At 30.6% G+C, this 12,516-nt stretch overlaps 1 protein-coding gene across 4 annotated transcripts in view; it reads right to left on the bottom strand.

Annotated features, from left to right (window-relative positions):
* Positions 1 to 12,516, bottom strand: part of LOC129921307 (mucin-19-like) — a 147,494-nt gene that overhangs the window by 10,500 nt on the left and 124,478 nt on the right. The window contains exons 1-2 of one of the 4 annotated variants that reach the window (XM_056003077.1): positions 8,416 to 9,588; positions 8,242 to 8,287 (exon numbers count right to left, since the gene is read on the bottom strand). In XM_056003077.1, the coding sequence (XP_055859052.1) occupies positions 8,242 to 8,256 (15 nt within the window). In that variant the 5' untranslated portion in view covers positions 8,257 to 8,287; positions 8,416 to 9,588. Of the gene's footprint in view, positions 1 to 8,241; positions 9,589 to 11,238; positions 11,611 to 12,516 lie in introns of those variants that run through there. The other 3 variants (XM_056003076.1, XM_056003074.1, XM_056003075.1) reach the window with 3 other exon arrangements.

Here is a 12,516-nt window from a genome sequence, read left to right as displayed (position 1 = left end):
GTACTTTTTCACACGTTTTTGTTAATAACTCTGTTAATAATAATGGTAGAAACTCAAATAATGGCTCTTTTTTTTAGAAGAAATATGCCTCTTTTTAATGGCATTTCAATGAAATTAGTGGCATTTTTAGATCTTCAGATATTCGAATCTAAGTCCGTTCATTTTTTCTGCCCAATTCGATTTCACTAATCAAAATGTTTTTTTTTATAGAAGTCAGGGTATACTTTTCTAATGGTTTTTTGTATGCTGAACTCGAATCCGAAGTCAAAAAAATTCCATCACATCAAGTTTTTGAGATATTACCGTTAGAAAATCCAAAATACCCTTTTTTAACAGTTTTTGAGGTTATGTCATCTTGCGTGATAATTTTTTATAATTACATTTGTAGCGGTTTCTTAAAGAACTAAGTTTCTTCTTTTAAAATCCGTTTAAATCATTTCGATATCGCTTTTCTTCTCCGAGAAATCTTAAAATCAATTCAACATGTTTGGTGAATATTCTCTATGAAAAAAAATCTTATGTTCGTTTGGGTTTCATGGCAAATCGCTAAAAATTTTTGCATTCCTTTAAGTTTTTTTGTTAGTCAAAAATTTTCTTACCCATAAACTAACAAAAAAACTTAAAGGAATGCAAAAATTTTTAGCGATTTGCCATGAAACCCAAACGAACATAAGATTTTTTTTCATAGAGAATATTCACCAAACATGTTGAATTGATTTTAAGATTTCTCGGAGAAGAAAAGCGATATCGAAATGATTTAAACGGATTTTAAAAGAAGAAACTTAGTTCTTTAAGAAACCGCTACAAATGTAATTATAAAAAATTATCACGCAAGATGACATAACCTCAAAAACTGTTAAAAAAGGGTATTTTGGATTTTCTAACGGTAATATCTCAAAAACTTGATGTGATGGAATTTTTTTGACTTCGGATTCGAGTTCAGCATACAAAAAACAATTAGAAAAGTATACTCTGACTTCTATAAAAAAAAACATTTTGATTAGTGAAATCGAATTGGGCAGAAAAAATGAACGGACTTAGATTCGAATATCTGAAGATCTAAAAATGCCACTAATTTCATTGAAATGCCATTAAAAAGAGGCATATTTCTTCTAAAAAAAAGAGCCATTATTTGAGTTTCTACCATTATTATTAACAGAGTTATTAACAAAAACGTGTGAAAAAGTACGTAAAAGTACGTTTTTTCATAACTTATTAAGCTCATAAAAAACGAATAGCTCGATAGAAAATTTTAAAAAAGCTTTTTTCTTACTATTTAGACCCCAAGGAACATTTCTGCATCAAAACATATGGAGTGCAAGACACTTCGAGTAGTGTCGCGTTCAAACGACCCGTGTGGGTCAAGTGATGATCGTACTTTTGTCACTTCTTCACTTGATTCCTTGAATACTAGTGTGATCAAGTACTCAAAAGTACTGATTATTTTCCAGAGTCTCAAAAATCTTTGGATACAATTTTTTTTGAGAAGGCTTTACATGCTTCCAGTTGTAAGAAATTGCTTGATTCAGACAAGTCAAGGTGTTGGAAGTCGAAAAAAAGCTCAAAGATTCTCTATGGTACTCTCGCGACATTGTTTTCTTACATTTTTAGTTGTATTTTGGTAAAGTATTTTGCGTAATGTGAGACTGAGTGATTCTACTTCTATTCTTTTTAGTTGTTTACCTACGATATTTTTTTATCCAAATATGCTAAGGGAAGAACTATACTTTTTGTTCACTATACTATACACTAGACTAATTATCCCCTTGAAAGTATTGCATGTTTGGAACAAGTGTTTACAGAAGCATGTAATATGGTTTTAATCAGCGAGAATACCGGAAATCAAGCCAGAACAAGGACGATCTCTGAAACTCTTTAAACATGCTCTTTATTTCCTTTTCAAATAAAATAAAACGTTTTTTTCTAAAAATGGAATCAAACTTTGATCTGTAAACACGAAAATTGATCAGGATGTATTTGACATACTGTCGCCCTAGAATTGGGTTGCCGTATAGGCTATTGAAAACCTATGTATTAGGGTGGGTCAAAAAAATCGAAATTCGTTTTTTTGAATTGGTACTCCGAAAAATCGATTGCTAGACCCCTCTAGAATATACACACCAAATATGAGCTCTTTATATTAATGGGAAGGTCCTCCGCTTTGCAATTTTCCATTTTTACATCAAGCTTCTACTAAAAAAAAATAATTTTTTTATTAATTGACTTTTTAGCAAATTTCTTTTCATATTCTTGTAGGAAATTGAACGCTCTACAAAAAAGGCCTTATACACTTTTTTCGTTTATCTAACCGTTGAATAGATATTTGAGGTCCAAAAATCGAGAAAATCTTTAAAAATTCGTTTTTTGTTCTTAATTTTGTAACAAATTGAAAAATTATAATGATCAAACGCGCAAGACATATTCTTGTTGGAAATTGATTGCTCCACAAAAAAGGTCTTATTAACTTTTTTCATTAATCTAACCATTCTAAAGATATTCGAGGTCAAAGTTAAAAAAAAATATAAAAACATTTTATATTTTTAAAAAATTTCTAATTCACTGAAACTTCATTATTTTCAAATTAGCCAGATATATTCTTGTAGGGGCTTAAACGTTCTACAAAAAATTCCTTGGAATGAAATTGATTGCTTTAACCGTTTAGAAGATATTCGTATCCAAATCGCAATGCATACGGGTCATAAGAAAACTATTGAAATCAGTGAGCATTGGTTTGGATACGAATATCTTCTAAACGGTTAAAGCAATCAATTTCATTCCAAGGAATTTTTTGTAGAACGTTTAAGCCCCTACAAGAATATATCTGGCTTATTTGAAAATAATGAAGTTTCAGTGAATTAGAAATTTTTTAAAAATATAAAATGTTTTTATATTTTTTTTTTAACTTTACCTCGAATATCTTTAGAATGGTTAGATTAATGAAAAAAGTTAATAAGACCTTTTTTGTGGAGCAATCAATTTCCAACAAGAATATGTCTTGCGCGTTTGATCATTATAATTTTTCAATTTGTTACAAAATTAAGAACAAAAAACGAATTTTTAAAGATTTTCTCGATTTTTGGACCTCAAATATCTATTCAACGGTTAGATAAACGAAAAAAGTGTATAAGGCCTTTTTTGTAGAGCGTTCAATTTCCTACAAGAATATGAAAAGAAATTTGCTAAAAAGTCAATTAATAAAAAAATTATTTTTTTTTAGTAGAAGCTTGATGTAAAAATGGAAAATTGCAAAGCGGAGGACCTTCCCATTAATATAAAAAGCTCATATTTGGTGAGTATATTCTAGAGGGGTCTAGCAACCTATTTTTCGGAGTACCAATTCAAAAAAAAGAATTTCGATTTTTTTGACCCACCCTACTATGTATAACCCAATTCTAGGGCGACGATTAGATGAATGTTAATGGTACCATTGAAAAGCTTGAAACAAAAGCTTTAAGACAATGCTAAGAACTTAAAAATTCGTTCATATTTTTTCCATTGCAATTTTTGTTTTTAATTCCGTTTTTTTGCTCCTAAGTGTATATTTATCTAGGATTCTAATTTTAAACGATAATACCGCTGTGAGGTCATTTAACATTAGTGTAAAAAAAAAAAACTTTAGGAAAACATCAAAATGGGTGGGTGAGTCCATTGTTCTTCAGCCATGAGAGAATTTTGGCAAAACTTGACGAGGGAAGGCAAAGTTGCCAAAAGTATTTGCAGATCAAAAAGTTTGTATTCAACGCATAACAGCTCCCAAAAGAACATGCTTAAATAGGTAGACCGCGAAGAACTTTGCAGAGACGACTTCAAAATAAAGCTATTGTTCCAAAAAGACCCTTTTCAAGTCATCTTCGGACACAAAGTTCTTAACTTATCCATAAGTGAGAGTACACTTAGAAGAAGACTATTTGACAGAATCCTCAAGGAAGTTCCTCGCAAAAGGTATCGCAAAACCAAATCCATTTGGCCAAAATTCATTTAAATTGGAGTGGCCCAGACACTGAAAAAAAATCGCAGATGGCGGTTAGATGTCCATAGAACGCAGGATTCCAACTGCATTACAAAAGACAAACGCCCAAACATGGTGGTGGAAACATCATGGTATGGAAGTATTTTTCTCGGCAAAGAAGGTTCAATTTTTTGGATTATAGAAAACATGGGCCAGCATTTGCAGCCAAAATCTTAGAAGAACCCATACTTCCCTATGCGGAATAGCTATTGTCCCTTGAGCGCGATTCAAAGATTGTTTAAGGAGCATAGGATTTGATGTTATGTTTGCCTGCTCAAACGCCCGACCTCAGTTCAACAGAAAATTTATGGGCGATTGTTAAGAAGTGCTGAAAAGCAAGAAATAAGGACGAGCTGTGACAAAAATTCAAGAGATTTATATGCAATACAAGAAAGCACTTTTCGCAAATTAGTCGATTCGAAAATAAGGGCTTTTCGACAAAATATTGATTTTGGCCACAAAGGAATTGAAATATGCAATATGGTCCATTTTTTTGTTTTGATCGCTTTTGAAATCATTTTACATTTACATACATCTAAATAAATCTAACGAGCTAGAAACACTGCAGCGCTGGAAATTAATTCCTTTGGCTGATACAACACAAGACATTAATATAGCACAGAAATACAAAGAGAAAGAACAGAAGGACAAAGACATATAACAGAGAACTACGTGCTACAGAGGGGACATTGTTGAAAATTATCTCATGTTATCACACAGGTGACTTCAGTTAAGCTGGCGATTTAGAAAAATTGCTCCACCCCTTGAGGTTGAACCCAGGATGCCGGCTCTGCAATCAACTACTTATTCCTCTGTGCCATGGTCACCTACTGAAATCAATTTATTCAAGTATTTCTTAAAAAAAAAATATATTTGATTAAGTTCCTATTAGTATTACATTAAAAAAATTTCTATAAAAAAATAAAATAATAATAAAAATATGAGTTTAATAGGGTTCTTTTTGGTCACTTTCTTCTATATGCAAATAATTTTTTTTATTCCATACTTTATTTATTTGTATATACAGTGCTGCTAAAAACATTCCGGATTTTTTCGTCATTTTTAGCAAATAAAATTTTATAACACAAAACTGAAACAACATACTGTTTTAGTATTTTTTTTTAGGTCGTTCATATATCAGTTAAGCAATTTTAACAGAAAATAATGATCTTTAATACATACAAAAAAATTAGAAATTGAAAAATGAAGTAAAGCCAGAATTTCGGCTGTGAAAAACTAACCGGATTTTTTAATGTTTATGTTCAATGTTGATATTTTGTTCAGAAACCTTTGTTTTTGAAAACTGCTCGGCACCAACGAGGATTGGACTCGGCCAAATTAAATAAAGTAGAACTAGGAATATACTCCTAGTCATTTTTCAAAGCTCCAAGTACGTTAGTTTCTGAGGTGTGCTTTTTCTTCTCTACCTGGCACTTAAAGATGGCCCACAAATTTTCAATCGGGTTTAAGTCGGATAATTGTTACGGCTATTTAAGCCAGGAGTATTGTCTTCCCGGAACTACTGTTTTACGATCTATTAAGAATTTTTGGCTTCATAACTTGCAGGAAGAGCCAATGTAAAAGCATTTCTTTCTCCTTTTATGGAGCCATTTTCGACTCCAACATCTCTCCATTCTGGAAATGATCCATAATTCCGTTGATTTGGTGTAACGGGGTAGAGTCTGCAGCTAGAAAAACCCCAAACTATCAATGATCCTCTGCTGTGCTTCACGGTAGGGAGCATATTGTTTTGGTTTTAAACATGTCCTTGTTTGAGCGCCTGACTGCCATTTTACAATCGGAATAGAACAAGTTAAAATTGCTTTTATCATTGAAAAACATATTTTTCCGTTTTGTTATCGAGCAATTCAGATGATTTTTGTTAATACAACCATGATTAAGTATTTTTATTTTAAAATTTAAAGTGTTTCTTAAAATTCCTTTCATTGCCTACCTTTTTAGACAATGCTTAGTATTAAGGAATGGCTTTTTTCCAAGCGGAAAGAGATCAAGACCAAATCTCTCAAAGCTTTCCTAACTGTACTTTATGTTGAAGGCAGATTTAGCTCCTCACAAACTTTTAAGAAGTCGCAAACGGATCTTTTATTAAAGAACTCATTATTCGCCTATCAGTTTTTAGGGATATTTTGTTATGGCATCCACCCAAGTGATCTGCTTCAACTGACTTTTCTCTTTTCTACTTTTGAATGATATCATACTCACTTGACGTTGCAATTTACAACATGCCAAAGGGATAACATTTCGTTTTATTTTGGTTTGAATGTGTTCTACGACTTAGTAACGAATTTTATGACTATAATGCGTTTTTTCCGTTATTCCATCAAATAATTTATACAATTCACAAAGCTAACAACTTTGTTTGTCACTGCAAATAAAAATTTTACAGAATTGACGCTTAAAACCGTTACTTCAACACCGAGAATCGAAATCCTTGAAAAATCCGGTTAGTTTTACACATACGAAATTCTGACTTTCCTTCATTTTTCAATTTTTAAAATTTTTGAATGTATTAAAGAACATTTTTGTGTGTTCAAATTCCTTAACTGATATATTAACGATCTAGAAAATATATTAAAACAATATTTTGTACCAGTTTTGTGTTATAAAAAAATGACAAAAAAATCCGGAATGTTTTTCACAGCACTGTATAGAAGGAAGTGACCAAAAAGCCCGATTCAATATAAAGATATTAATTCTCTTGTGCAAGTAGGTATTTTCAATTTTGTATGCATACGGGCATGCATTTCAGATTTAGTACATATATGTAACTAGAATTTAGCTGCACAAAAAAAAAAAGGTTTTGTACATATGTACATTATTGCATTACACTTAAATTCGTTGAACTATTTGATTTCGTTCATAAAAAGGTTGGAAAAGAAAGAAGATATAGGTACATAAACCGTGTTTTATTGTGAACTCAGTACTTAGCTCAGTAAAATTTTGCACGGGAAACAATAGCAAATGATTGCAAGGATAAACAAGTTTCTTATTTGTTGGTTTATAGAGACATTTTTTTTTCTAAACATTTTGTAGTAAATATAAATAAATAAACAATAAAGGATTATTAATAATAAATAAAAGTAATTGTTTACTCAGTAAAATACTAAGTACCTACCTACCAATAAAACACAGACATAGGTACAATTATTTGTTTTAATTCATGCCTGATTCACAATATTGCGAGACGAAGAGACGAGAGCGTTGCGAGAGTAAAATTGATATCTAGTTTTCGATGTTTGGCCAAATAATTTCTTTCTTTTTACACACATCCTTCTATTTCCTGTCAAAATTACCTAAAAAAAATCTTAACATTACCAAATGGCTTACGATCTAAATGACCAAGCAAAAAATCTCGTCTCGCAATATTGTAAATCAGGCATTAATCTTATTTAAAATGTAGCTTATTAAAATCGAGTTAAATTCAATATTTAGGTAAACCAATTTAGCCATTCTTTTTTATGTTTTAATCTTGCATGCTTATTGAAAAGGTTTTAAAGGTATGTGGGGGAATAGAATAGACAGAGTGGGTTGGTTTATAAACAAAGAATAAATGTTCTACAATCCTATAATAAGGTACCTTAATAACTTATCCAATGTAGACTATCAATACTGATTCAGTGTTTAGTTGTGTGATCTGTGATCTATGTTAGCATCTTTTTACCTTAAACTGAATTAATTCTTATTTAATTACTCATATGAAAAACAAACTAAACCAGACTGTCTTTTTTACTGCGCAGTGATACCTATGGTAGATCCATAAATTTACTTTTGATCCAACCATCGTCTCGTATAACTGAATCTCATATAATTTCGTCTATCATAAAACTATTACAAACTAGAATTGACCCTATCTTTAGCTTATTAAATTAAACACAAAAGGTACAACTTTACTCTTATCTACATTAATTAGCCAACAAATTAGTTTATGTAAATCTTTTTCGGTGCAAAAGTACAAAATGAGTAATTCGCCGAAAATTACTCAATTCATTTGCAAGTAAACAAAACTAAAACCATTTGTGTTTCTAGAATTTCAATTCAAAATGATTGGAGCACCCACATCAATGGCCGGCTTAGGTATTCCGTATGCATGGCATTTAAATTATATTAAAACTACACAAAAAGAGTTTAACCAGAATTTCATTTATTTATTTCATATTTCTCAGAAACAATACATAATTAAATTGAATATCAAATAACTAATAAATAATTACCTTGCAATTTTCCATCCGAAATAAACCAAAGTGTTTTAATTAAAATCTGAAGCATTACATTAAAGTTCGGCATTAAAAATGTTTCGAATAAAAAGAAAAAAAAAAAAAGAATTCAATAATTTGTCTTCCCCCCTGCACGATGGAATATTTTTTCTTTTTTAGTTTCCAACTCACTCACTCATTCGCAGATAGATTGGATTTTTTGTTTTTTTTTTCTCTTTCACTATTGTTGTATTTTCATTTGGGAAAATAAAAAAAAGTGGTTCAATTTTATTTTACATTCTTTTCATCTTACAGTTCTACATTTTGTTTAATAATAAATAAATTTACAGAAAACCGATAGTCAAAATAATATTTATAAATAAATTCAGATATTAAATGCATCTTTTCATTAATTTATTGTAATTTCTTTTTTTTTTTGTTAATTTTTTTTACATGGCGGCTTCTACACACATACGAAATTGAGGAACCAAAACCAAACCAAATTCACTCTTCACCACCATCACACTACGGAACACGGTGTGTTTTGTGTGTAGTTCTTCTTCATCTTCTCTACTTCTTTCTGTTCTTCTTCTCTTCAGCCGAATGACGCATTTTTGACAGATGCCTGTATTTTTTTTTTTTGAAAGGTTTGTTTGGTTTGTCAGCTGCGTGTGTGCCACACATTCATTTTTGCTGGATGAATTTGCTACTGTTTGTGTTTGTTTTGTTTGTTGGTTCATTTTTAGTGTTGGCAGAGGTGGTGGCTTAGATGTGTTCACGTTGAAGTGATAAAATTATCGAAATGGAGACGTTCTGTTGTGAGGTATTTTATAATATATATTTGTATTGGCTCCTTTTTAATATTTATAGAAAAAAATAGACAGAAACAAAGAACAATCTAGAATCGCCACTAAGAATATTAATGCATCGACATCGTAAACTTGTTGTAAATGTTTTAAAAGCTGTTGGGAAATGTGTCAAAATTAGTATTGAAAATTACAGTCTTTCAATGCATTCAGAAGTACTAAATAGTACTTTGCAGTTTGAACTGGAGCCCAAAGGAACTCAGCTATTAGCTGTGTTCCTTTGGAAAAAATGTCTTTGATTGATTCAGAAGTACTAAAAAGTACTTTGCTGAGCCCGAAGGAACACAGACGTTGTAATCACTAGCTCTGTTTGTGTTAACAACTCTGGCACAACATAGTTAAAAAGTAATTTATCAATTATGGCGCAAAAATGCGATACTTTAGCGATTTCATATGACTTGCGCTTGTTTTGAACCATAGACAAAACAGGGCTCGAATAATAATGGCATAAGATTACGATTAAAGCCAGGAGTCCGACATACGATTATCATCATACGTTAACGTTTTGACTATCGCTCTCTCTATTTTATCAGAAATAAAGATACAGACAGTTATCTCAGTTCGAATGTCAATTCGTACTGAAAATTATTTTAATTTGAAATTCGCACGGTGGTAATTTGCAAAATTATCCGATTTAGGCTGTAGAGAAAACAAGCTATAAGAAATCTGTTAGAGGATTTTAACTTTTCTCTCTCAAAAGTAGGTTAGGTTAAGCACTGGTGCAAGGTCCATATACATATGGTAAAATAGCCAAATGCTTGAACCAAAATTGAACCGAAATTGCCAAGTTAAATTCCTGAACCAAGTTTGTACAACTGGACCTAAGAGTTGAGTTAAATCTGAAAAAAAGTTAAACGAGTGCTTTATTCGGGGAAATACTTTTTGAATAGACTTAAAATCTTTTTTTTTTTTTATGTTTCGGCTTTGCTATTTAAATTGATTGGTATCATTTTTTTTATGTGAACACATCTTAGAAAGAAAAAAAAGGCACTATATGGTGTCTCCTCAGAATCAAATGAAAATCAACAACTCGTATTATATACCTACCTATTATCTTTCATTTTATGCAATATTTCAATTTTTGCTTTTAACACGTTCAAAAACAACCAATGACCCAATTTAACAAAAGAACTTTTCCCTTCGTGCAATATTCAATCTACCCTCTTCTTTTCTTTCATTAAAATCATCGTCCACTTTTACCCTCGTTTAGTTTGCAATTTTTGTTTTTTTTTTTCTTTCACCCCATTTGCGCTTTGGCTATTAAATTCATTTCATAACAAAAACCTTTTGTTGTAAAGAAAAAAATATACACAGTTGCCTTTGAAAATACTCTTAAAAGGGGATTAAGGGTTAAAGAATCTATGGTAATGATAGGACTGCGACTCAGTTGCAGCAAGTAAAGTACATCAACAATCGACACAACCAAGTACGGTTAGTAATTGAACCGAATAAGGAACGCAGCAGGAAAAAAGGGACATTTTAGTTGAGTTTATAATCTGATCATAATCGAAATGTGCCAAGGAACTGGTTAATTGAAAACATGAACAAAACCTGGTTAAAAACAGGAAATACCTATAATAATACTCACTTTGAAGTTAAAGTAACATCTCACTTTATCTACTACAATCTTCCTAAAAGTTAAATTGGTATACTTTTTAGAAAATTCGATGGCCATTCGTGTTGTAAGCACATAATTGGTGGTTGTTGGTTTTCAAAGGACAATATTTTATCTGCTCTTCTATTTTTAATCACTTTCAAAATTTTTGGCACTTTCGATTTTTTTTTTCATATATTTGGGAACTTGTACACTGTCCAATAGAGTTCAAAAGGTTTAATTTTTAACATGGTAGCAAGAGGAACAAGGCACAAATTAAAAAATTTCAAGACTCCATAAGGACTTAAGAGGCTTTATCTGTACTACCTCAACTAGCTATTTTGCTTCTATAAAATGCTATAGCAGCATCTAGAAATTTTTATAGAAGTAAAATATTATTTTTTGGGACACAGAATTCATTAAAACATTTTTTTTTTAATTTTTATAATGCTTTATCATATTGATGATAATTAATAGATTATATGACAATTAATTTAAAATTAAATGTTATTTATATAGTCATTATAAATAAATGAATATTTTTGTTATACTAACCTTATTCGGGTGGTGGCTACTATTCGCCTCACTACGTCTCATTGACTCCATGCAGACGAAAAAGATGGGGCTGCCGCACAATGCGGGCCCACAAAACTCAACACTTCGTCGTCGTTGACTACTAATTGCTCAGTTGTTATATTTTTAATATTACTTTCCAAGTGAAACGACAACAATGCGAAATATTTAAAATTAACAGTATTATTAATCAATTGAGATGATCGAGAAGTTAAATTTTTATGTAATTTTGATAATAAATGACTTTCAGCACAGAGTTGAGTTGAAGTAGTAAGAATGTTGGTGTTGATAAATCCTAACAGGTGGCGGGAGACACAGGGCCCCGGCCCTTGGGCCAAACCGTTCATTTTAATACTGTAATGACAAAAAATAAAACAAAAATTAATAAAATTATTTAAAATTTAAACGTTATTTAAATTTGTATTTAATATTCAATTAAAAATTTTTTTTTCTGAGTTTGATTTCATTTCATTTTCGAACCTTTAACACAACCTAATTCGTCTAAAACTAAACGATAACAAATGTCTTAAAGAAGCATTATATCAAGTTTTTAGGAACTAAATGAATCCTTTAATTATTCTTTGGTCTTTTTGACAGATGATGAGGATGCTTTCAAAAATCTAATCAAAGAACAAGCCATTAAAACACAAACTAAACATACAAATATGCAAGTTATTTTATTTAAAATTATTAATTTGAATTTATAAATAACTTAAATTTATTTGACATTTGAATCGAACCATGAATGCTTTTAAAACTAAACGAGCTTTCCAAATCATTTACATTACCTATTATTAAATATAGAAAAAAAAACAATATTTCATATTATTTGTTTTAATTCATTTATTATATTTTTTTTTTTGAGGTCGACCCGCACTGTCAAAACGCATTAAAATTGATTGACTAGATAATTATGGCAAGTATAACTTAATCAGCGGAAGTATGGGTAGAGATGGAAATATTATAGTTGTTATGGGAGTCTGATTAATGGCTTGATGAAGTTTTCGGTTCGATTCGTTAGATAAGTAGTACACACATGACGTGACTCTTTTTTGTATATTCTTTTTGTAATAATATGCCATTAAGGCGTGGTGAACTCATTTCAACAATTTTATGTGGCGCCATTAAATCATTCCCTAATAATGTAAGCAATAAGTTTCTAATAGAAAATAGATATATTATAATATAAAGATAAAGAGTAATAGTTACGAAAATTGTGTCAAGTTTGTGTCACTGAGAGCTACTTATAGAGTATTCGAT

This window comes from Episyrphus balteatus, chromosome 1 (genome assembly GCF_945859705.1).
Source record: "Episyrphus balteatus chromosome 1, idEpiBalt1.1, whole genome shotgun sequence".
Classification (NCBI taxonomy): Eukaryota; Metazoa; Arthropoda; class Insecta; order Diptera; family Syrphidae; genus Episyrphus; species Episyrphus balteatus.
The sequence above is the reverse complement of the archived record's forward strand: the minus strand, read 5'-3'. Positions and strand labels throughout refer to the sequence as shown.